Genomic DNA, 23,623 nt, shown 5'->3' with positions numbered 1-23,623 from the left:
GGACGCCGGGAATCCCGGGGGACTGGGGTGCATGGGGCGGGGGAATTCGGGGTGTGCCGGGCATGGGGAGGTGCGGGGTGGGAATGGGGAGGGTAAGGAGGAGCTGGAGGGGTGCACGGGGAGCTGGTGGGGTGCGGAGAATGCTGGAGAGGTGCGGGGAGGAGCTGGAGGGGAGCAGAGGTTGTGGAGGAAGCTAGAGGGGTGCGGAGAGAGCTGGAGAGGTATAGGGGGTGCAGAGGGTGCGGAGAGGGGTGGAGTGAGCTGGAGGGGGACAAGGGGATGCGGGGAGAACTGGAGAGGAGCAAGGGGATGCGAGGAGAGCTGGAGAGGTGCACGGGGAGCTGGAGGGGTGCAAAGGGGTGCGGGGGGAGTTGGAAGGGTGCAGCAGGAGCTGGAGGGGGACAAGGGGATGCAGGGGGAGCTGGAGGGGTGCAGAGGGTGCAGGGGAGCTGGAGGGGTGCAGGGGGTGGAGGGGGAGCTCGACGGTTGCAGAGGGGTGCAGGGGGAGCTGGAGGAGGTGCATGATGCCCTGGTGCGAGGGTGGAGGAGAAGGAGGGGTCCGTGAGCGCAGGGCTCCCGCGGGGCTGGGGCAGGATCAGTCCCTGCCCGCCGGGCGCGAACCGGGGGCAAACAAAGGCCGGAGACAAAGGCGGGGCGGCCCGGAGGCGGGTGTCCGGGCCGCCGCTCCCCGGGGCGGGGCGGGCAGGCAGGGCGCTGCCCCGCGTTACGGTAACGGGGTGGGAGCGCGGGGAGAACAGCGGCGCCCCCCGAGCCCCGCCGCACCCGGGGCCGTTCCTCCCGCCGCCGGGGGGCGCTCGCGGCGCCACAGGGGCGTCACCCGTCCGCGCCGCGGGCCGTGACGTCACACGCCCGCGCCGCCGCCCGCCAGCGCGCGCCGTCAGTGTGAGGGACCAGGGAGAGGCACCGGGGAGCGGTACGGAGGGGGCAGCGGGATCGGTACCGGGCAGCGAGGAGCAGCACCGGGAAGCGGTACCGGGCATCGGTCCGGAGCGGGCGGTGACGGGCACCAGGGATCGGTTCTAGGAGCGGGCAGCGTTAGCGAGAGGGCACTGGGGGTTGACACTGGGGATCGGTACGGAGAGGAACAGGGAACGGGCACCGGAGAGCGGGCTGCGGGATCAGTACCGCGCAGCGGGGAGCGGTATGGATGAGGCACCGGGGATCGGCACTAGAGATCGGTATAGAACGGGCAGTGACGGGCACCAGGGAGCGGTACAGGGCAGCTGGGAGCGATATGGATAGGGCACTGGGGGTTGACACTGGGGATCGGTACGGAGCGGGCATTGGCGGGCACCGAGAATCGGTAAGGAGAGGGTACCGGGGAGCGGGGATCGGCACCGAGGATCGGTACGGAGAGGGCACTGGGGAGCGGCACCGGGGAGCGGTACGGAGAGGGCACTGGGGAGCGGCACCGGGGATCGCTGCGGAGCAGGTGTTGACGGGCACTGGAGTTCAGCACAAAGAGGACACTGGGGGTCGACAGTGGGGATAAGTACGGAGAGGGCACTGGGAAGTGGGCAGTGGGGAGCGGGCAGCGGCACCGGGGATCACTGCGGAGTGGGCAGTGACAGGCACCGAGAATCAGTGCCTGCGATCAGTACAGAGCAGGAGGGAGCCATCAGCAGGGATCCGTATGGAGCGGGCACCACAGAGCGGGCAGTGATGGGCACCGGGGAGTGGTACAGAGCAGGCAATGTTGGGCACTTGCAATTAGTACCGAGGATCACTGTGGAGCAGGCAGTGATGGGCACTGGGGGCTGGTACCGAGTGGGCAGTGGTGGGCACCAGGGATCGGTGTGGAGCAGGTGGTGGCGGGCACTGAACATCAGTACCTGGCATCGGTACCAGCTGGTGGTACAGAGCGTGCAGTGATGGGCACCAGGGCTCGGTACAGACACTGGGGTTTGGTATGGAGCAAGCAGTGATGGGCACCAGGGGTTGGTACGGAGCAGGCAGTGTTGGGCACTGGGGAGCGGTAGCAGTGATCGCTACAGAGCGGGCAGTGATGGACATTGGGGATCAGTACTGAGGGTCACTGTGGAGCAGGCGGTGATGGGCACTGGGGGCTGGTGCCAAGTGGGGAATGACGGGCACCGGGAGTCTGTATGGAGCGGACAGGTGCCATCACTGGGGCTTGGTACATAGCGGGTGGTGTTGGGCAGTGGGTGTCCCATAGCTCGGGCAGGCAGGGTCGAGATGGTGTTGGTCACCAAGGATCCCTGGGTCATGCCAAGGGGGCTCTTCTAGGCCCAGATCCTGTTTGGGAAGGGTACGGTGCTGAGCATCCAGCAGCTTGAACGCAGGGGTGCTGGCAGGAACTCCCCAGTAAGGGCAGTACCATCCTGCTGAGGGGCAGCAGGACTGAGGTGCTGGGAGTGCCAGTCCCCAGCAGTTTCTTAAGTTTCTTCAGTAAAAATTTCTTAAGTTTCTTCAGTAAAGGTTTGCTAGCTTCCAAAATGCACCATTATGGAGGTGCATACTTGCTTTCTCCCGATGCCTCCTGGCTGCCCCTAGCCATCGATTCATAGAATCATAGAGTAGTTTGGGTTGGAAGGGACCTTAAAGATCATCCAGTTCCAACCCCCCTGCCATGGGCAGGGACACCTCCCACTGGCTCAGGCTGCCCAAGGCCCATCCAACCTGGCCTGGAACACCTCCAGGGATGGGGCAGCCACAGCTTCCCTGGGCAACCTGGGCCAGGGCCTCACCACTCTCATGATGATGAAATTCCTCCTTATGTCTAATCTAAATCTGCCCCTCTCCAGTTTATACCAATTGCCCCTCATCCTATCCCCACAAGCCTTTGTAAACAGCCCCTCTCCAGCTTTCCTGTAGCCCTTTCAGGTACTGGAAGGTCACTATAAGATCTCCTCTGAGCCTTCTCTTCTCCAGGCTGAACAACCCCAACTCTCTCAGCCTGTCGTTGTATTGGAGGTGCTTCAGCCCTCAGATCATCCTTGTAGCCTCCTCTGGACCCATTCCAACAGCTCCATCTCCTTCTTAAGTTGAGGATTCCAGAACTGGACACAATACTCTGGACAAGGTCTCACAAGAGAGGGATAGAGGGGCAGAATCCCCTCCCTCAACCTGTTGCCCATGCTTTGCATGCAGCCCAGGATATGGATCCCTCAGCACTGTCTGTTATGCTGGGAACGCGGGAGGATTTTGTTCTGGAAGAAGACCTCACACATCTAGGACAGCAAATTCCAATAAATAGCTGAAAAAGTTGTTAACTGCAGCATTGCTTCAGTCCATTACTCCAAAACTTGAGGCTGAGGCAATACGACATGTGTGGTTCTTCGGTCTATCCCTGTGACTGCATTTAAGGGTGGGGTCTAGGGATGCTGTTGCAGGCATAAGCTTCAGAGTTTAAGGGGTGTTTGGATGATGCTCTTAGTCATTTAGTTTAGTTTTAGGCAGTCCTGTGAGGAGAAGGGAGTTGGACTCTCTGATGCTTATGGGTCCCTTCCAACTTGAGATATTCTCTCCAGGGTAGAGGATGACTTCGTGAGATGAGCATGTTAATAAAATAGGAGCCAGAGGATAAACATTGTTTTTGTGATCACTTCCAGGTTCTGGGAAAGATGACCACTCTCACACGGCAGGACCTTAACTTTGGGCAAGGTAATTGTTCTGCTAAGCTGCAAGGTTTCTTGTTGGCACAAGAGCTTGTGGGACTGTTGTCTGAGGGTTGCTCTGTCCCTAAGCTTTCTGCAGCTAAGAGGAACCAGGTGAAATTTATGCAGTGAAAAATACCTTAAAAAGACCCCAACACCTGTGAACATGCGGTGTTGCTTTCATGCTTCTCACTCTTCCTACTTCAGCATCCCTTACTTTTGTTTTTCAGTTGTTGCAGATGTCCTTTCAGAATTTCTGGAAGTGGCTGTTCACCTTATCTTATATGTCAGAGAAGTTTACCCTATTGGCATCTTTCAGAAGAGGAAAAAATACAATGTACCTGTCCAGGTAGGAGATTATCCTGGAAGCTGACAGCCACATGGACAAGGAAAATAGCAGGGATCAGTCAACACTCACCAGAACAAACTTCCAGAGTTTGTTATAAGGTGTAAATTCATTTTTGAAGAGAACTTTATTTCTGTCAAAAGGGAAAACAGCCCTGTAGCTGAGGAGACAGCAATACTCGTGGAACAAGCAGGTCATGGACAACAGTAGTAGAAAGCTTCCCGAGCTGTGAGCAGTAAGGTAAAGCACGTTTCCTAGGAAGCAATTTCCCAATTGTCAAGGTTTAGCCCTGGCCCAGCTAATTTCAGCAGCTAAAACTGAGCAGTTGGGCTCCCAAATCCCTTTTTTCCCCCAGCCCCAGGAAAAGGCAGAAGAGAAATCGGATAAAAAAGACTTGTGGGTTGGAAACTAAACTAGAACAGCTTTAATATTCTGATAATAATGCTAACGATGATAATAATAACAACGATACCAATAATGATCTACTACTACTAATAATAAAATCACTCCTCCACACTTTGATGACTATACATCACCACAAATGCTGCAGATCCAGCTGGGAAGGGGTCAGCATCACAGGAACTGGATTCAGGAATGCATGCATCCAGGATCAGGTGCAAACAGACAGATGAGGTCCTCACTGGTCATCAGCTGTCCCAGAAGAGAGTGAGATCCTCATGATCTCTCAGTTTTATACAGAGTATGACACATATGGTATGGAATACTTGTCAGTTTGGGGACCCCTGTCCTGGCCACCCCTCTCTGCAGGTGCGACCCTTCTTCGTCTTTGACTTATGGCACTCCACCAGATCGAGGACAGCCTTAGTTGCTATAGGAATAAATATAAGTATTGGCCTTTCTGCATCCCAGTGCCCGCTGTTACCACTTCTACAGAGAAGCACTGTCTGAAAAACATGCAGTTAACTTCCAGAAGGTGAAGTTACTTAGATGAGACTGAGCTGAAGTTAGAAAACTGATTCTACTTTAGTTCAAACCACAACGCCAATCTACTACAATTATGTGGGTGCAGTGCCTCAGCTAATTAACCCTTCTGTGAAAGACTTACAGGTTTGAATTGGCAACTTAGTGGTGAAAAGATGTTATCTGACCTTGTACGACACTGGCACTTTTGTTTAAATTTTCCAATTTAGCATTGTCCTGGTTCCCATCAGAACACAGCTCTGACTGTTCACTGTGTTTGTCACAGATGTCCTGCCACCCAGAGCTGAATCGGTACATCCAGGACACGCTGCACTGTGTAAAGCCCTTGCTCGAGAAGGTAAGATCATATTGGGCACCTGGTTGCAAATGGTTTTGATAGAGAACAAGAAAACATAAACTCTGTCTTCGTTGCAAAATCTATTTACAAATTTACCACACACAATATTCTAGCTGATAAAGTTACTAACGAAAATAAAAATAACATCCATAACCTTTCCTTGCAGTTAAGGCTCTGCCTTGCTGCTGATTATTGGCATTTAGCCGCATCTAATATCTACACATGAGAATATACATTTATATATTTTCAGCAACATCATCCTACATGTTAACTTCATATTCTGCTTTGGAATACATTTAAGTTCAAGCACCTCTCTGGCAGCATAGTTTGAATGCTTTGCTGTCAGCCAACAAGTGCAGGTAGGTCGGAACTCTAGGTTTTGTAAGAAAGGTGTGACCATATGAAACATTTAAGGATATAGGATGCTGGCAGATCTTGCATTTCCGCTCTTTACAGACAACCTTAATGCACATTTAGAGAAGGGAAATAGGTCAATTTTACATTGTGGTCGTACAAAGCTGCTGTATTTGGCCAATAGTCTAAGCATATCATAGAATCGTTAAGGTTAGAGAAGACCTTTAAGGTCATCGAGTCCAACCTAGCACTACCAAGAAGTTATCTTAACTTCCTCATCCTTGTCCATTGATGCAGTGACATGACTGTACATTTCCTCCGTTGTTCCAAAACGGCATCTAGAGAAATGTACTTTTTAGGGCAATTCCTCTCCCTAGGCCTTAGTGACAAGCAGTCAGTTTAACATCTGGCAAGGAAAGGGCTTTGCAAAAGCATTTTTTCTGATCAATAAGAATAATCTGCCAGTGCTGTGAGCCATAACAAATACTCCCACTTTTATCAGAAATATGTAAAGCACACTGGGAGCAGCAGACAGCTTGTTGTAAGGAAGGGATTTTTATCTTTTGTTTTTGCAGAATGATGTGGAGAAAGTAGTAGTTGTAATCCTGGACAAAGAGCACCACCCTGTGGAGAGATTTGTCTTTGAGATCACCCAGCCACCTCTTCTTTCCATTAGGTAAAGTTTCTGTTACTGCTTTCCCATGGCCTCCAGCTCCTGCTGCTGCAGAGGTGTTCTGGCAGCAGCTCCAGGCCCTCGTGCTTTGCTGCACGCCAGTAACAACTGCTGTCTCCTCAACAGCTCAGAGTCCCTGCTGTCCCACGTGGAGCAGTTGCTGCGTGCCTTCATCCTGAAGATCAGTGTGTGTGACGCTGTGCTTGACAACAATCCCCCAGGTAGACGCGTCCATACAGCCTAATAGCGCTGCTTGACTTGAACCAACAGTTAGTGTCCAATCCTCTGTTAATTGTCCCCTGATGCGCAGCTTCCCATTCCTCTTGCAGGTTGCACATTCACTGTTCTGGTTCACACACGGGAAGCTGCCACACGGAACATGGAAAAGATCCAGGTGATAAAGGTGAGTGATATCTTTGCTGCCTGAATTGTGTGTGAACAAGCTGCAAAGACTGGAAATTACAGAGTTCTGGTCATCTCTGAGGTTAAGGCCGCTAGATATTTTGAGTATGTAGGTTAGCTTCACTTGATACACTTTACAACTTTGCTTTGAATGAGTTAAAATGGTTTACGCTGGCGAGGTGACTGAGCACATCGACCACACGGCAGCCACAATTGCAGACAATAGCTGCTTCAATGCTGAATTAGATTGTAACAACGCTTGCTGCATAACGCCTGCTCAGTCACTTAATAGTATTGCAACATATGAAATAGGTACTTGAATTTAATCAACAACAACAGAGCTCTCATCCCGCACTCCCTTTGTGCAGATGGCTGGTTCTTTGTGAATAGCAAGGATATTCAAGTAACTAGGGGGGTTCGGGTGCACAAATACATTTTATCTTGCAGGAAAGTGTGTGCAGATCATTTTTTAAAGCAAGGTATTTTTTTAAGAATCCTTGCTTAGGTACAGGGAAACCTTTTTTTCACTAAGCCAAGTTATTTGGGTGTCCTAAGGCAAATAAATAAAGCTAGTGAAGTATAAAATTGTTTCAAAAGGGAAGTCTGCTCTGTACTGCTTAGCAATGGAAACTGGTGGTATAGAAGGCCAGCCTTTAACCTTACAAGGCAGGACAGAAATCCATGCCCTGAGCATTTTGGAGTTGCAAGTAAATGCTGGTGTAATGCACAGCACACGCGAACTTAGGATAGCTGAGAGTGTGTCTTGTAAAGAAGTGAGATGTCACCTTTGCAATAAGTAAAGTTACCATTATAACTCTGTGCTGTAACTGAAGATAATTATGCTGAGTTACAGGGCCAAGTCTTAAGTTTTGCTGTTAAGAAAGGTGTGAGTTACCTGTTTGTTCCCTCAGCCACTGGATCTCATTCACTTAACGCTGACCTAGTGCTGAGAAAGAGCTCACCTTACAGAGCCTGCCAGGCTCTCTGCAAATAAAGCCCCTTGTGCTCCTGCCCTAGGATTTCCCGTGGATCCTTGCTGACGAGCAAGACGTGCACATGCACGACCCCCGGCTTATCCCCCTGAAAACGATGACATCTGATCTCTTAAAGGTGAGCGGAGCATCCTGGCCCAAGAGGCGGCTGGAGTGGCACGTAGTTCTAAGCTTTGTTGACTCTGATGCCAGCTCTGCAGTTTTCTATAGGGTAACAGTTTTAATACTGCTGAGCAGTAGCTTAGTTCTGCAGACAGCTGTGCCGTTAATAAAAACAGGGCAAGATTCCTTATAACAAAATGGGAAATCTGGTTATGGGAGAAGGTACAAACTCTTCCTATTCTGACTGTTGCAAACATTTTTTTCCATTCACCTACCTGCATATCAAATGGAATCAGTGCTTGCTTCTCTCCTCCAGATGCAGCTGTATGTAGAAGAGCGAGCCCACAAAGGCACCTGATTTTAAATCTTCCTTGCCTTCAAGCCTCATCTGATCTTCCAGTGGAACAGGATATCACAAACCATACCTTGATAACCATCTCTTCAGCTGGCCTTCTGGGTGAATGTAGAGCAGCTGCTGCCTCTTTATTTCAAGTGCTCTTACTGCTGTATATAGAACTGACTTGGAATGTGGAGCCAGAGCCTGCTCCGATGTACACTCGTGTGTTAGAGTGAGTATAGGGTCTGTGACAGTGAGTCCCTGGGGGTGGGGGCAGGATAGAAGCGATGCAGCGTGCAGTCTGCGCTCTGTACAGATCCAGGGCATCTCCACTGCGCATTGGTAGTGATGTACAGCGATCCGTTACACGCTCCTCTAGAGCAACGGACGCGTACTAAGGGTGAGCGAGGCCTTACGAAGTGTCTGTCCGCTCTGACTGTCCCAAGAAGCCTTCAATAAACATTAAGTTTTACCATAGTTGAACTAGGCTGAGTTCTGTCCAAACCAGCCTCCCCCTCTTAAGCGAGGATGTACTTTGAATTTTGCATGAAGCTTTTGTATTTTGTGTGGAGCTTCTACCACTTTTCCATACCATCGCTGGAACACGTGTGGGATCTGTAAGTTCCTATGAGAGGCTCTACAACCTTGGGAGACTTTTCTTTTCACCCAGGAGTGGCGTTTGCAAGGTGGAATTTGTCCAGCAAAGACACTTGTTAAATGTCCTACTGCTAACAGGGAACAGAAAAGGGAAACACTATTAATCCTGCACCTCTCAAAGGAGATGGAAGAAGGCCTCAGTTTTGTCTCTGTGCATACAGAGGTAGAAGACATGGTTCACGGTATTTGAGCTAAGCTTGTTGGTCAGAACAATTTGATAAGACAACCAGTATAGCACCTCCCTGCTTCCACCAAGTAAAAAGTGCAAGAATACTATAGATCAAGGTTGTGCGCTGCTTTAGAATTTTATATAGGGTTAAACCATTCAGTACAAACCAAGTACTTCGGTAGTACAAAGGCGGTACAGAAAAAGCCCAGCACACTCAAAAGGCACTTATGTTGTAAGGTAGCTACCTAAAGGGATTCCTTATCTCCTCTTTCTCTAGCTGTTTATTCAAACAATGATGGGCTGTATTTGGACAGGGAAGGAACGTACGATTTTGATCAGATACACTTACAGAAACGGTAAGAAATTAAATACTGGTGACACAGCGTTTATGAAAAGTGCTGACAGTTTCCTTATGCTATGAAAGGTCTGCTATGAAAAATACATGTTTTTATATATAATTAAACTGAAACAGGAAAATACCATACAAAACGAGTCTCTCTCTAGCAGAGCCCTTAGGACTAAAATGTTTTACTAATGCTGTCCTCATCTCATAAGTTCCATATATAAGGAGGAAATAGTTTCTATTTAAGACAATGTTTGGCTGTAGCACGGGGACATATATATGAACTAGAAAAGAGACGTCGTCCTGCTATGGAAGGGCACGGGGAGACAAAAGATGGAAGACAGAAGGCCTTCCAAAGGGCTGGGCCTGCAGAAGTTCTGCTCTGAACAAGGAGAGCTAGCTGCTTGTATTTGATGTCAACTGTGCAAGACAAAGCCAGGACGCTCACCCAGAAAGTGCAGACAGATTAAGGACACCTGAAACCACCTTCTTACAGTCCTGAGGTAAAAGCAAACACTTCTGTTATGCCTTCATGACAATGTCATGGGCCCGATGGTGATGCTGCTGTTTGTCACTCGGATTCCATACCATCCTGCCCAGTACTGGGTGTCTTGGCCTCCATGCTGAAACCAGATGTAACGAACTCCAGGTGGGTAATTCTGGAAGGTGTGAGAAATCTGGAAAGAAAGAAGAAAATTCCCTCTTAATTTGCCTGAAAGAAACAGCAGTGACCTAGAAGTTAGGACAACTACAGTCTGCGAGTCTGGCCTCAGGAAAAGCTCTTTTATTCAGCCCTCTGGCCCAAAATCCTCTCAATGTCAAACCTAACATTAAGCTTGATTCTTAGGTATGTTAGTCATGCAAGCAACAGTGTAATGGGGAATCTACAGGCAATCAAGTTAAGCACAATTAGCAGTTCAAGAACAGTAATGTCTACAATATTTTAAATGACAGCCAAGCAGAGGTTTTAAAACAAAGCTTTTTGATCCAATAAAACCAAACTGTGCTCTTGTAACTTATTTAGACAAACCCAGAAACAATTAGAGAATGATGCAGAACCCTGGGGGATACTCTTTAGACAACTCTGGGCACCTACAAACCAAAACTAGCTCCTTCATGGTGCTACTGCTTATTCTAGCAAGGGTTGACTTCCCTTTTGTCTTGTGTAGACGTGGCTGAAGAGCAGAGAAAGTAAGTCCGCTTGAGACTTTGGGGGAAGACAGACATGCAAGATTCGTGCCACAATACTGGTGTAAAGCTACTGCCCCCAGGGCTGCGGCTTACCTCTCTCCACACTGCGTCACTCCACTGCTCTATAACCACTGGCTCCGGGTGGAACTCATCCAGGACAAGGTAGTCTTCGGAAAGCAGCCTAACCATAAGCTCATAGCGACACCCACAGTCAAATCTGGCAGCATACCTAGAGAGGCAGGGAGTAACCAAGGCGCAGGGTTGTATATACAGCGTTCAGTTTTCTTTAGCATTCTAAAAGTCTCCAAAGGAACCCCTGTCTGCAGAGGAAAAGGAACGTCATCCCCCACAGCTATGAAGCAGTGCTAAAACTTCCACCCATCTTGGTCTTCACATGATTGCTACCTCTCTACAGCCCCTTGAATATACTTAGGTTCAACTTATGCTTCATTCAAGAGCTACAACTCCCAGAGGATGAAGAACTAATTTTATAGCATAAAAAACTTCAGAGGCGTAGCTTATCTCTGGCCACTGCCAGAAGCTCTCAGTTTTAGCACATATACATACCAGTCCTTGACTACAATTTCAGGACGTTTCTCATCCATCAACTGATTCCAGTATCCTTCATTCTGCAGGGTAATGAGTTGAGACTTGAAGCATGGCCTGCAACAACAATAGAAATAGTTACAACCTCATAAAATGCCTCTTCACATTCTTCCAGAGAGCTTTACTCTCACCAAAAGCCCACCCGGACCCTGAAGGCCACCAAGGCTGACGTGTCTAAGGCATGTCTTTTTCCATACCCAGAACTAGACAAGGAAGTGAACTAATTAGCTTCACCCCTAGATAAAAGGAATAATTATGTACAAGCTGGATTAAGAGGAATCCTGTGTTTGTAGATGATATACTAGTAACAGGAAACTACTGCTTAGTGGATGTAAAAGCAGTTCATCCTCCTCTGTTGACAGCATTTATTGCAAGCCGTTAGCATAACAAACACCTATAAGGTGTAAGAGCTTTCACCCTGCCAGGTAAGTGCATCTGATTGGCTTGGCAAACCTTACCCTTTGCCCACCACCTTTGGTAGAGAAGAAGCAGTGATCCCCATGTGGGTTATCGTGACTATGAAAAAGTTGCGGGTAATTCCTGGTAGGGACAGAGAAATTTAGCACATACTGCAATCAACTCTCTCAGCAGTACGTCTGTGTCCTCAGGCTAACTAGTATAAAAGGTTAATTAAGCTCCTTCCTTCTCCCACACGTGGGCTGACATTGAGTGACCTGCCTCAAGCCTTCTAAGCCATAGCGCCTGTGCATACAGACAGGAGGAAGCAGGGCTCCCAGCTCCAGATTACTGCAATCCAGTTCTTACCCGTATGAAGTGACAAAGTATTTGCGTACGCTGGGGTCTTGCATCTCTGTTCCGTGAGCTCCAGGCATAGCCTCAATCCTCCATTTATCTCCTTCATTATGATCAAGCTTCCAGTGATGAAAGTTCTCTAAAAACATTGATATCAAAGATAGGTGTTAGGACCCCGTTTCCAGTAGCATCTCTGCTTTTGTTAAAGAATCAGCTACAAAACAGTGGGAACTTTGAGGAGCTTTCAGGGACGCTGTATATTTCCTACAGCTGAAAGCGACTCTTCACATTGCCATCACTTTTAGTGTGGCTGTGAGCTGCTAGGACAATAGGCAGCAACTTTCTGACCACATCAGAAACTCATAATCAGTAATCCTAGAATGTCCTGAGTTGGAAGGGACACAGAAGGATCATTGAGTCCAACTCCTGTCCCGGCACAGGACAACCCCAAAATTCATACCTTGTGTCTGAGGGTGTTGGCCAAATGCTTCTGGAATATTGTCAGGCTGGGCGCTGTGACCACTTCCCGAGGAGCTGTTCCAGTGCTCCACCACCCTCTTGGGGAAGAAACTTTTCCTAATCCTCAGTTTAACCCTCCCCCAGCACATCTTCCTGCCACTCCCTCAGGTCCTAGCATTGGTAATGAGAAAGATCAGCACTGTGAGAGACTGTATTGAAGGCTTTATAGGCTTTACTGAAATCCAGAAAGATTATATCAACTGGCTTCCCTTGGTCATCTAGGTGGGTAACCTTGTCATAGAAAGAAATCAAGTTTGTCAAGTAGAATTACCGTAGTCATATTAGTCAAGTGTTTGACAACAAAAATTCCCCAGCTGCCCAAATTTTTCATCTCCATCTATTAACATAATGTACTTGCAACTTTTCCACTTGCAACCACAACAAATACATGTTTACCAATAGCTCATCTACCCACAGGAGTTCTATCAAGGGTGTTTCCTGGTGGATCTGACCTGGCAGAGATCCAAGACTTCATCTACCCACCACAGTTCTGTCACGGGTGTTTCCTTGTGGGTCTGACCTGGCAGAGATCTACGAGCAGACACACAGTCCCCAACCACCACCAGTACTTGAGCAACGCAGGGCACTGACTCATTCTGAGGAAACACCCTTAGCTTCTCTGCCATAAATATTGAAACCAACCTTCAGCGCAGGGGTTTTTGATTAAGTTTTTCTTCAAGCTGCAGAGGATGTAGAAGATTTTCCAGTCGGAGATGCTCCTGTCCAAGCCCTGCCTGTAGAAGCCCTCCCGCTGGCACTTGCGCTTCCAGAGGGTGGTCAGCTCCACCACCGCCCGCCACTGCCTGCACACCAGCCTGCAGGCGCAGCTCAGGTCGCGGGCGGGCAGCAGTGACAGCAGCTCCACCAGCACGTCTTCAGGGAGGTCGCCGATGGTGGTCATGGCAGCTCCAGCGGTGGGGTGGAAGGAAGCACAAGGGAAAAAAAATGGGAGCCTGCCCAAACAAGCAGGGTTGGTATCGGTTACTAATAGCAAACACTGAACCTTGCCCCCCGCCCAGTCCCAAGCCAAGAGCCTGGCCCCGAGCCCCCAATCCTGAGCCAAGCCAAACTAAGCCCCCAGCCCTGAGCCGAACCGAACTGAGACCCCAGCCCAGCCCTGAGCCAAACCAAACTGAGACCCCAGCCCTAAGTCAATCCCCCAGCCCAGAGCTGAGACACCACCTGTCCTCACCCTGTGCCAAGCCCCCTGCCCAGCCCTGAGCCGAGCCAAGCCCCCCCTCCACTTGCAGCCCAGCCCCAAGCCAAGTCCCTGGTACCAGCACCCCCCTGCCCATCTCAACCCCAAGTCAAGCTCCCTGCCCTGCCCTGCTCTGCCCAGCCCAGCCCGGCCCCAGCCCCAAACCAAGCCCCCTGCCCAGCCCCGAGCCAAGCTGAGCCCCCAGCCCCGTGCCCTCCACTCATCCCTGTCCCAAGCCCTCAGTCCCATGCCCTCCACCTATCCAATCCCTGTGCCAAGACTGTTGCCCAGCCCCAACCCCATCCCTGATCCACATCTCTGTGCCCCATTCCTCCCAGCCCCGATCCCCATCTCCGTGCCCTCATCCCTGACTCCCATGCCCCCTGCCCTGCCCAGCCTCGACCCCAAGCCCTGTGCCAAGACCCCTGCCCATCCCCGTGTTTCCATCCCTGTGCCAAGACCCCTGCCCAGCCCCGACCCCCATCCCTGATCCCCATCTCCGTGCCCCCATCCCTGACCCCCAGCCCTGTGCCAAGACCCCTGCCCATCCCTGTTTCTCTATTCCCGTTACCCAGCCCCGACCCCCACCTCTGTGCCCCCATCCCTCCCATCCCTGACCCCCATCCCCGTGTCCTCCATCCCTGCCAGCTCTAACCCCCATCCCTGTGCCAAGACCCCTGCCCAGCCCTGACCCCCAGCCCTGACCCCCATCCCCGTGCCGAGACCCCTGCCCAGCCCTGACCCCCATCCCTGACCCCCATCCCCATGCCGAGACCCCTGCCCAGTCCTGACCCCGATCCCTCCCATCTCCGTGCCTCCATCCCTGACCCCCATCCCCGTGCCAAGACTGTTGCCCAGCCTTGACCCCCACCTCTGATCCTTATCTCCATGCCCCCATCCCTGCCCACCCCCGTGCCCCCTGCCCTTCCCATCCCCGACCCCCACCTCTGATCCCCATCTCTGTTCCCCCATTCCTCCCATCCCCGACCCCCATTCCCGAGCCCCTGCTTTGCCCAGCCCCGACCCCCATCTCCGTGCCGAGACCCCTGCCCAGTCCTGACCCCCATCCCTCCCATCTCCGTGCCCCCATCCCTGACCCCCGTGCCCCCTGCCCAGCCTCGACCCCCATCCATGATCCCCATCTCCGTGCCCCCATCCCTCCCATCCCCGAGCCCCCTGCCTTGCCCAGCCCCGACCCCATCTCCATGCCCCATCCCTGACCCCCATCCCTGTGCCGAGACCCCTGCCCAGCCCTGACCCCCGTCCCCGATCCCCATCTCCGTGCCTCCATCCCTCCCATCTCCATGCCCCCATCCCTGACCCCCATTCCCGAGCCCCCTGCCTTGCCCTGCCCCGACCCCCATCCCCGTGCCAAGACCCCTGCCCAGTCCTGACCCCCATCCCTCCCATCTCCGTGCCCCCAGCCCTAACCCCCCTACCCCTGACCCCCATCCCCGCGCCCCCATCCCTCCCATCCCCGCCAGCCCCAACCCCCTCCCCGCCTCCCCCTCCCGTGCCTCTGCCCCCCCCTCCCCGCCCCCCTCGCTCCCAGCCCCCACCCCCCCGCGCCGACCCCCGTCCCCCGCCCCGTCCCCACCTGCCGGATGCGAGGCGCGGCCCTTCCGCAGGGGCGGACCGGGGGGGGGGCGGGCCCGAGGCGCTCCCCGCCCCACCGGCCGCTGCCTTTATCAGCCGGACCGCCCCACCGCCGCCCGGGCCGCCGGCACGCAGGTACCGGGGGGGGGGGTGGAGGAAGAGGGGATGGAGGGACCTCCCTGGAGGCACTGGGAGGGGTGGAGGAAGGGAGAGGAACCCTCGGGGTACCAGAGGGGATGGATGGATGGAGTGGGAGAGCTTGGGTGGGTGGAAGACGGGGGAGGAATCCTGGAGATACCAGAGGATGGATGGAATGGGGAACCCTCTGGAGGATGGAGGAAGGGGGAGGAATCCTGGAGATACCAGAGGGATGGATAGAGTGGGAGAGCTTGGGAGGATGGAGGAAGGGTGAGGAATCCTGGAGGTACCAGGGGATGGAGGGAATGGGGCACCCCGAGAGGATGGAATAATAAAGGGGGAACCCCAGGAGATACTGGGGAATGGAGAGAGTGGGGGACCCTGGGAGGATGGAAGAAGACTGAGGAACCCTGGAGGTACCAGGGGATGGAGGGAGTGGGGAACTCTGGAGATACTGAGGGGATGGATGGAGTGGGAGACCTCGTGAGGATGGAGGAATGGGGAGGAATCCTGGAGGTATCAGAGGATGGAAGAAGGGGGGGACCTCTGGAGATACCAGAGAATGGAGGGAGTGAGGGACCCTGGGAGGATGGAAGAAAGGTGAGAAACCCTGGAGGTACCAGGGGATGGAGGGAGTGGGGAATTCTGGAGGTAAGAGGAGGATGGAGGAAGGGGGGAATCCTGGAGGCACCAGGGGGTCGAGGAAGGGGGAGGAATCCTGGAGGTACCAGGGGATAGAGGGAGTGGGGAACCCTGCAGGCACGTGGTATGGGGTATGGAAAGAGTGGGGGACCCCGGGTGGCATCAGAGGGATGGGGGAGGGGCAACCATGAGAGATATTTGGGGGGGGGGATGGAGGAGTGGGGGACCCCCTGGGAAGCACTGGGAGGATGGAGGGGAGAAATCCCCAATGCTGCCCCCACAAGTGCTAGGGAATTTCAAATGACAGTCATCTTCGACTGTCTGCAGTGCAGAGAGGGCAGACAGCTCTGCATCTGGAACATCCGGATTTAGGATGCTGTTAGTGACTCCCTATTCCTTCCCTCCCGTGCCAGGCTGGGCACTGCCACATTTCATCAAGCAGTTCACCAGGATATGTGACCTGCTTTGTCCCTACTGCTCTCCTAGGCTTAATGACTCAACTCCCGAGGAGTCTGGCTGCATCCACGCACTTTGCTGCAGTCTCGGCAGCTTCCCAGCATCAGGACTCAGCTGAGATGAAAGCAGTGTCATAGTGCATCCCGCACGGATGACACAGGGCCCTGAATCCGCACACTCATTTTTCCTTATTCGTGCAGCAGCCAGCCCTTGAACTCAGGGCAGCGGAGAGCTGTGAGGAGTCAGGGCGCAGAATTGGCACCTCAAGTTAAAGAACACACTTCTGATTTAATTGTTCAGGTCATAAGGCCATAGAAAAAGGAAAGTTAGAGAATATCAACAGAGTTATTTTCAGTTATGCTCAGGTATATATTTTTATACAGGCTCATGACTAAGGAGATTTAAGTGGCAGCCCCTTAAGGGAAAGCTTTTCAGCTATAGGATGAACAACTGCAGATGCGATTGGCATGATGCTAACCACTGCTATTTAGATATTGCTCTGCAGCATTTCATAGAATCATGGAATCACTAATCCTCCAGGACTGCCAAGTCCAACTGTCAGCCCAACACTCCCATGCCTACTAAACCATGTCCTGAGGTGCCACATTTATGTGGTTTTTTTTGAACCCCTCCAGGGTTGGAGACTCCACCACTGCTCTGCTAGGGCTTCACCACTTGCAGTATAGATTTTTTTTTCCTATTATCCAATCTAAACCTCCCCTGGCACAACTTGAGGCCATTTCCTCTCGACCTATCACTGCTTGGAAGAGAAGATTTGTTATCATTGATGTTCATAAAGGCAGAACAAACACCCAGATGCCTCCCTCTGCAGGGGAAGTTCTTATTAAGAAGCAGATTTCTGCAGCAGCAGAGATTTCTGGAAGGGCTGATTCCAGTCTGGGAAACTGGCAGACTGTCCATGATTGCAGGTGTCATTGTGGATGAATTTAACTAAGGGCTTCGCCTGGAACATAAAATATTGATCTGCTTACATGCTCCGGAGTATTAACTTCATAGAGGCCTTAAGGTTAGGAAACAATCACTGCCCCCAAAATCCTGCTTTCAGATAACATGATTATTTTCCCTCTTTTTCTAATGCATGAGTGTTGGACGTCCCTGAAGGTGGAGGACCTCACATCTGAAGGACCACTGCATGAGCACTGCTTTCCTTTTCCTTCTCAGAAAGCTTCACCCAGCTTGGCCCAAGGATGGAGTCCCTGCCCGAAGCAGTCCTGATCAGAATCCTGGCTTCCATACCTGCAGTGGATTTGGTGCTGGTGTGCCGCCTGGTCTGCTGCCAGTGGAAGAACCTGATTGATGGAGCAGCACTTTGGATCCTGAAGTGTCAGCAGGAAGGCCTCACTGGAGCAGAATCAGAGGACACTGCAGAGAACTGGCAAACCTTCTACTTTCTGAGTAAGAAAAGGAAGAATCTCATCAAGAACCCATGTGGTGAAGGTGAGAGACAAGCATAACAAGCCCTAAGATTTCAGAGATGACCAGTCATGGGGAATTTGGCATCTCCAAGTTTTTGGAAAAACAATTTTAGTTGCCATTGGGCTAAAGCATTTTCTTCTTGCCCAAGACAAATCACTTAATGCATGCAGTGAAATCATGTCGTGGACATGAATAGCTTTGATTATCAGCCTTTGCAAAGAGCTCTACTTGACATCAGCTTTATATAAGCCCCTGCAGGGATCAGAATTGCGTTTGAGAGACAAAACCCTATGTCTGGTGCAGTAATGGGACTGGCATCTGAGTTTCCAGATTTTTTTCTTGCTAAACCATGGGATGAATGATCAAGCCTTTCCTGACGCAGGAGCTAGACTGCCCTTAGCTCACCAGGCACTTCAGGCTTCTTTCCTGCTCAGGCAAATGTTATTTGTACCCTTCTTACTGCAGCCCATGTTACAGAGCTGCGCACATACTCCATTTGCCATTATTCTGATAATCTATAGACTTCATTTACCAGATCTACAGGGTGCTTAGAAATAAGCAAGTACCCAAGCCTCATAACCCAAGCAGCAACAAATACATTTCACACATCGTAGACCAAAGCAATATCAACGCAGCTTCTCCATTTTGTTTATAGATTACTTTTCTGCAAGCTTTTCCAACATCCCTGTTCCCTCTGGCTAAGGCCAGCAAAGTCCAATGTTTAGGGCCACGCTGCTTCTAGAAATACCACTTAGCAATTTAGAAAAGTTGGCTATAAAGCAATTAGCATCTCTCCCCAGGCTGTTCCTTAGGTTGTGACACTGACAGTGCTGCCACAGTTGAGAACGCCTACACAGTTTCACTTTTCTTGAGTATTTTCTTAAATAAACTCGCACATACATAGCGATTTGGGTGGGTAATGTTAAAGTTTGTTAATAATACCTTCAACCAGACTAAAGGTTTTTTACCTGAGCTCTACTTAATGAGCATCTGCATATTCTACGTACAAAATCAGCGCTGTGTCGAACAGCACACCTTTCACAAGTCAGAGATGGTCTGGGTCCCCAGGGTTCTCACAGAAACTAAGACTCAGCTGAGTCTCTTTTCTGCCATTTGCAGAAGACTTGCAGCACTGGGGAGAGGTAGAGAACGGAGGTGATGGCTGGAAAACTGAAGAGCTCCCTGGGGACTTTGGAAAAGAATTCCCTAGTGAAGAAGTCCATAAATACTTTGTTACTTCTTATGAGTAAGGCTGCTTTCTTCTCTTATTCAGGGAGGGGGACATTTTTAGTTCCCCTGGTCCCAGGAGGGACTGTAATACCAATTAACTTCTTGCATTTCAGGTGGTGTCGAAAGGCTCAGGTCATTGACCTTCGGGCTGAGGGCTACTGGGAAGAGCTGATGGATACAACCCAGCCTAAAATTGTGGTAAAAGACTGGTAAGTAGCAGGGATGCCTCAGAAGGGAGGCAGAGAGCCAAGAAAGAGAAGGAAGGGCAGGGAGGGCATATATCTGGGCCTTAAAACTCAGCTGTCACATCCCTTAGATGTGGGACAGGGCTGGGGCTTGGCTTACAGAGTCGTTGGCAGCTCCCACAAGCTTCAGGTTTTTCGGGCTTATGGCCTCTGAAGACTGGTTTCCTGTTGTGGATGAGGGGAGGTGGTGGGTTGGGGTAAGGATCGTTACAGATTCCCACTTCCAACCAAGACTTGATGAGATTGGTAGAGCCTGCATTCATCAAGAACCAGTTTGCTTGCTCTGGCTCTTCGCTGAGTTCATGTAGGCAAGGCTTGGATCTCCTTGCAGGTATGCAGGACGCAGTGATGCCGGCTGCCTCTATGAGCTCTGCGTAAAGCTGCTCTCAGAGAATGAGGATGTTCTCGCTGAGTACAGAAGTGAGACTATTGCCATCCCACAGGACAACGATGCCAACTGGACTGAGGTGAGTTACAGCTGTGGCATCAGCAGGTGACACCTAAACTTGCATGAATTGGGAATATTTTCAAGCAGAGAGAAGCACAGAGTTCTCCTGGAGGAGGAGGAGGCTCTGTTTTGTGTTCTGTGGAGCCATGACCCTATGACTGAACAAAGGGATTACACTGGAAGGCTACCTTACATAAAACTTGGGCCACCACTGCAGGTGTAAGATGAAGGAGATGCTCAGCTGAGAGAGGTTCAGTGGCCTCTGAACAACAATAGGATCAAAGCTCCTCCCAATAACTCCCACTGTAAAGGTCTTCATTGTTACCCAGCTTGGTAGGTATGACTTGGGCAGGTGGGCTTGAAGGCTCTGTGTGCTGAAGAAGGGTAGCTTCATGGTGCTTTGATGCTTGCCAACAACTGTTTTGTCTCTTGTCCCAAAGATTTCACACACCTTTTCCAACTATGGGCCTGGGGTCCGCTTTGTCCGCTTCGAACACGGTGGCCAGGACACACTATTCTGGAAGGGATGGTATGGTGTACGTGTTACCAACAGCAGCGTGACGGTGGAGCCATAGCTGTGCTGAACTGGAGCCTGCATGCTGGAGCTTCCCTCAGGGCACCCCATGGCCTTTGGATGGTTTCTGCATGGTGTTGCTTCCAGACTGCAGAGCATACAACCTTCCTGTGTATGAACATGCGTGTGTGATGCCAGAAGCCACCATCCATCTTTCCTCAGGGGGACAATGCAAAGAACACGATTAGATTTATGAGTGCACTGCGTTAGACTCAGCCTTGCTGCTTGCACTGATGTTCTCTGTCAGACATAAGACGACCTAAAAATCATGCAGACCTTACTTTTCTCCTCAGCCACCAACCTCTAACGCCCAGCCCAAACTAGACATTCCTCCTGCCTGCTTCCCAGGCCTGGGCATCCCTTAACTTTAAGGAGTACTTTGGGCATATTTTCTGGAAGTTAAAGAGTGGGGAAAAAGAAAGAAGTGCATAGACCTTGTGTCTGACAAGGTACCAGAGCCCTGTCACATCTGTCACCAGCTGCTTCCACGACCTGCAGTGAGAACGTAGCTTCTCCCGTTTATAAACAATAGATGCGATTGCTTGGCTGCCAAGTGCTATTAGTTTTTATTTTAGTGATAATGCCAAGCATTAGGGATTGGATCATTTTCTCTTACGCTGTTCCCAGCATCTGTTTATCAGGGAAAGTGTTGGGAACGTAAGTCTCTCTAGCGTCCTGCCCTAGGGCTTCACTTGGCTCCCTCAGACAGATGGGAATGGAGAGTAACTGCTGGGAGAGAGATGACTGGAACTAAAGGGAATGGGTTAGAAGCAAACTGGGGAGGGGGTCCAGGAGAACATATTCATCTACCCCTTCCCTGATCTCTGCATGCTTCATGCAACACTCACCCTGGGCATCCTCTGCACCTGACTCTTTGCAGGCAGGAAATATTCTTCACCCAGAAAGCTGTTGTTAGCCCCACGTAACTCAGTTCTTCCTGCCTACTAACAGTGTCTGCAGCAAGTACACGTCAGCCTCCACTCCATATGCTCCCTGACAAGACAGCACTTTGTACACGCTCCCACTAGTGCCTCGATACCGCTCAGGGCTGTCAGGCATCATCCTGAACAAAGACATCTCAGCTTCCCTGAGCCAAGCCTGTCCTTGCTAGTCAGCTCTCTCCGAAGAGCATCCCTCTAAAAGAGCTGGTGTTGCCTAGAGAGATAGGCACTTATATTTTTGTGTCCACCTGCCTGTCTTCCCCTCCTGGGCTGCCAGTGCATACATACTTAAATGCCACTTTGCATCAAAGTGCACCGTTACCAGTGCAGTGTGCTAACATTGCCTGTAGCCAAAGGAGAGCTTCCTCTGCTTCATAGGGCTTTCTGCAGCGCTGCACCTGGATGCCTCAGGCACACTGGTCTTCCAAACCACAGCTGTGCCAAGCCAGAGCCCAGGCAAACATAATAAAATGACACAGTTGTGTGTGGATCTTCCCTTGTGTGCGTCCTGTGGTTAAGCATGCCGCTTCTGTTCGGTTCTGTGGAGTGATGTTAACCAGTCCTAGCCAAAAACCAGGAGTCGTTATATCCTGTATAATTCCATGAGTCTCCCAGAAAGAGGTACGTGCTCCATCCTCTGACCCAGCAGCCTGAACCTGCCCGAAGCGCTTCACGTGGAACAGGTTTGCAGAGCAGCAGAGCTGCCCTTAAAGCATAGCGGGAAGTCATTCAAGGCATGGAGGAGGTCCAGGCTCCTACACAGCCCGACAAATGCCCTCCAGATCATTTGTAACTGTAGCTCTGCTGTGAGCTCAGCCTTGGTTCAGACCCAGGAGAGACCAGAACCAGTTCAAAATTTCCCCTCCATTACCCCTGCACACGATGCCACTTTATTCACAGCCTTTAGTGCAGCTGACAAGGTTGCTAATTAATATTCAACTCACTGCCAGCTCTGCCCCATGGAAGAAATGAGGCCTCTGACTGTCGGAATTGGTACAGTGAGGGCATCAATATAGAATCCTAGAATCACCAGATTGGAAAGGACCCACTGGATCATCGAGTCCAACCATTCCTAACACTCCCTAAACCATGTCCCTCAGCACTTCATCCACCCGTTCCTTAAAACACCTCCAGGGAAGGCGACTCGACCCCCTCGCTGGGCAGCTGTTCCAGTGCCCGATGACTCTTTCTGTGAAGAATTTTTTTCTGATATCCAACCTGACCCTCCCCTGGTGGAACTTTAGGCCATTCCCCCTTGTCCTGTCCCCTGTCACTTAGGAGAAGAGCCCAGCTCCCTCCTCTCCACAACCTCCTTTCAGGCAGTTGTAGAGAGAATAAGGTCTCCCCTCAGCCTCCTCTTCTCCAGGCTAAACACCCCCAGCTCTCTCAGCCGCTCCTCGTCAGACTTGTTCTCCAGCCCCTCACCAGCTTCGTTGCTCTTCTCTGGACACTCTCCAGAGCCTCAACATCCTTCTTGTGGTGAGGGGTCCAGAACTGAACACAGTACTCAAGGTATGGTCTCACCAGTGTTGAGCACAGGGGGAGAATCACCTCCCTGGCCCTGCTGGTCACACCGTTTCTGATCCAAGCCAAGATGCCTTTGGCCTTCTTGGCCCCCTGGGCATACTGCTGGCTCATCCCACATCTCAATGCAGTTGTTAAACTGAACCTTTCCTAAGCCACCATCTCACAGCCAGGATCAGCCCCAGGATTAAACCTTCAGATACTGCGTCATGGCCATGGTCGCTGCTTTAGGCTTATCTCGGCTGAACACCAAATGCACACCTCTTCCCCAGCAGCTGCCTGGGGGCTCCCCCCCACCACATTTTCCCCTCATGCCAACAGGTGTGATAACCACATTGGCTGTAGGGGCATCCTGCAAAGCTGTCCCAACCTTCCCACTCCTCCAAGAGATTCTTGCCAAGGTGCCCAACGTCTTGCAGCTTCCCTGCGGAGAAGAGCTCCCTCCACCTCGCAGAGCCTCTTGTAAAAACTGCTGCTGATCTCGAGTGAGTGATTGATTACTCCTCGTCTTCAGCCACCTCAGTGCTGGAGTCCCAAAGCAAGCGAGCACCTGGGAACTCAGACAAAGAAAATCTTGCTCACCTTCTAAATATTTTGTTCCTTTTGAATTTTGACCGAATATCAGAACTCTGAACACCCCAAAATCTGCACAAGATGATGTTGACTCACCTGTCCGAGATGAACAGAGCGCAGGAGGTTAATGGGTTCTCACGCGTTACAGTCTTCATGCAAATTGAGATGATGCAATTTCATACTGAAAGTCCTGCTGCAACTGTGCCAGAAGGGTTTCGGTGTATTAATGCTCCCAGCCACTGAAGGGCACCATCACACAC

The 23,623-nt window shown here is 51.3% G+C and overlaps 3 protein-coding genes across 13 annotated transcripts; 2 read left to right on the top strand and 1 right to left on the bottom strand.

Moving 5' to 3' along the window:
• The first annotated feature begins 4 nt into the window (after positions 1 to 4).
• On the top strand, positions 5 to 8,240 carry MAD2L2 (mitotic arrest deficient 2 like 2). Of its 4 annotated transcripts, none has more exons than XM_054085508.1 (9): positions 5 to 27; positions 3,594 to 3,645; positions 3,869 to 3,987; positions 5,192 to 5,263; positions 6,193 to 6,293; positions 6,417 to 6,511; positions 6,620 to 6,693; positions 7,710 to 7,802; positions 8,103 to 8,240. In XM_054085508.1, exons 2-9 carry the CDS (start codon positions 3,606 to 3,608, stop codon positions 8,142 to 8,144), a joined length of 636 nt encoding a protein of 211 aa, XP_053941483.1. In that variant the 5' UTR covers positions 5 to 27; positions 3,594 to 3,605; the 3' UTR covers positions 8,145 to 8,240. The 4 variants fall into 4 exon arrangements, with proteins under 4 accessions (XP_053941483.1, XP_053941481.1, XP_053941484.1 ...); XM_054085506.1 differs by lacking the exon at positions 5 to 27 and adding an exon at positions 837 to 934; XM_054085509.1 differs by lacking the exon at positions 5 to 27 and adding an exon at positions 861 to 990.
• Positions 8,241 to 9,807: 1,567 nt separating this feature from the next.
• LOC104060598 (F-box only protein 6) lies at positions 9,808 to 17,794 on the bottom strand. 3 transcript variants are annotated; one of them, XM_054085499.1, is made up of 6 exons: positions 17,649 to 17,794; positions 13,004 to 13,314; positions 11,855 to 11,981; positions 11,051 to 11,146; positions 10,577 to 10,712; positions 9,808 to 9,969 (listed from the first exon to the last, which is right to left on the bottom strand). In XM_054085499.1, the coding sequence occupies exons 2-6, from the start codon at positions 13,260 to 13,262 to the stop codon at positions 9,823 to 9,825; spliced, it is 765 nt and encodes a 254-aa protein (XP_053941474.1). In that variant the 5' UTR covers positions 13,263 to 13,314; positions 17,649 to 17,794; the 3' UTR covers positions 9,808 to 9,822. The 3 variants fall into 3 exon arrangements, with proteins under 3 accessions (XP_053941474.1, XP_053941473.1, XP_053941475.1); XM_054085498.1 differs by lacking the exon at positions 17,649 to 17,794 and adding an exon at positions 15,157 to 15,266; XM_054085500.1 differs by lacking the exon at positions 17,649 to 17,794 and adding an exon at positions 12,303 to 12,472 and having other exon boundaries at positions 13,004 to 13,126.
• LOC104060553 (F-box only protein 2) lies at positions 15,195 to 22,285 on the top strand. Of its 6 annotated transcripts, XR_008453204.1 has the most exons (7): positions 16,128 to 17,418; positions 17,574 to 17,849; positions 18,948 to 19,074; positions 19,172 to 19,267; positions 19,635 to 19,770; positions 19,969 to 20,084; positions 20,192 to 20,329. XR_008453204.1 is itself a non-coding variant. In XM_054085504.1 (6 exons), the coding sequence occupies exons 2-6, from the start codon at positions 17,600 to 17,602 to the stop codon at positions 20,324 to 20,326; spliced, it is 744 nt and encodes a 247-aa protein (XP_053941479.1). In that variant the 5' UTR covers positions 15,195 to 15,290; positions 17,574 to 17,599; the 3' UTR covers positions 20,327 to 22,285. The 6 variants fall into 6 exon arrangements, 4 of the variants coding, with proteins under 4 accessions (XP_053941479.1, XP_053941480.1, XP_053941476.1 ...); XM_054085504.1 differs by lacking the exons at positions 16,128 to 17,418; positions 19,969 to 20,084 and adding an exon at positions 15,195 to 15,290 and having other exon boundaries at positions 20,192 to 22,285; XR_008453203.1 differs by having other exon boundaries at positions 19,635 to 20,084.
• The last annotated feature ends 1,338 nt before the right edge of the window (positions 22,286 to 23,623 follow it).

This window comes from Cuculus canorus, chromosome 21 (assembly GCF_017976375.1).
Source record: "Cuculus canorus isolate bCucCan1 chromosome 21, bCucCan1.pri, whole genome shotgun sequence".
In the NCBI taxonomy this organism is placed as follows: domain Eukaryota; kingdom Metazoa; phylum Chordata; class Aves; order Cuculiformes; family Cuculidae; genus Cuculus; species Cuculus canorus.
Note: the sequence above shows the minus strand (reverse complement) of the source record. Positions and strands in the feature narration are given on the sequence as shown.

Excerpts from the sequence above, each read along its gene's own strand:
- LOC104060598 (XM_054085499.1), bottom strand. The coding sequence starts at position 13,262 with ATGACCACCATCGGCGACCTCCCTGAAGACGTGCTGGTGGAGCTGCTG. Across the intron at positions 11,982-13,003 it reads CAAAAACCCCTGCGCTGAAG|AGAACTTTCATCACTGGAAG; the intron begins GTTGGTTTCAAT and ends CAATGTTTTTAG. Across the intron at positions 9,970-10,576 it reads GTGACGCAGTGTGGAGAGAG|ATTTCTCACACCTTCCAGAA; the intron begins GTAAGCCGCAGC and ends CTTTCTTTCCAG.
- LOC104060553 (XM_054085504.1), top strand. The coding sequence starts at position 17,600 with ATGGAGTCCCTGCCCGAAGCAGTCCTGATCAGAATCCTGGCTTCCATA. Across the intron at positions 17,850-18,947 it reads CAAGAACCCATGTGGTGAAG|AAGACTTGCAGCACTGGGGA; the intron begins GTGAGAGACAAG and ends TGCCATTTGCAG. Across the intron at positions 19,268-19,634 it reads AAAATTGTGGTAAAAGACTG|GTATGCAGGACGCAGTGATG; the intron begins GTAAGTAGCAGG and ends ATCTCCTTGCAG.
- MAD2L2 (XM_054085508.1), top strand. The coding sequence starts at position 3,606 with ATGACCACTCTCACACGGCAGGACCTTAACTTTGGGCAAG. Across the intron at positions 5,264-6,192 it reads TAAAGCCCTTGCTCGAGAAG|AATGATGTGGAGAAAGTAGT; the intron begins GTAAGATCATAT and ends TTGTTTTTGCAG. Across the intron at positions 7,803-8,102 it reads TGACATCTGATCTCTTAAAG|ATGCAGCTGTATGTAGAAGA; the intron begins GTGAGCGGAGCA and ends TCTCTCCTCCAG.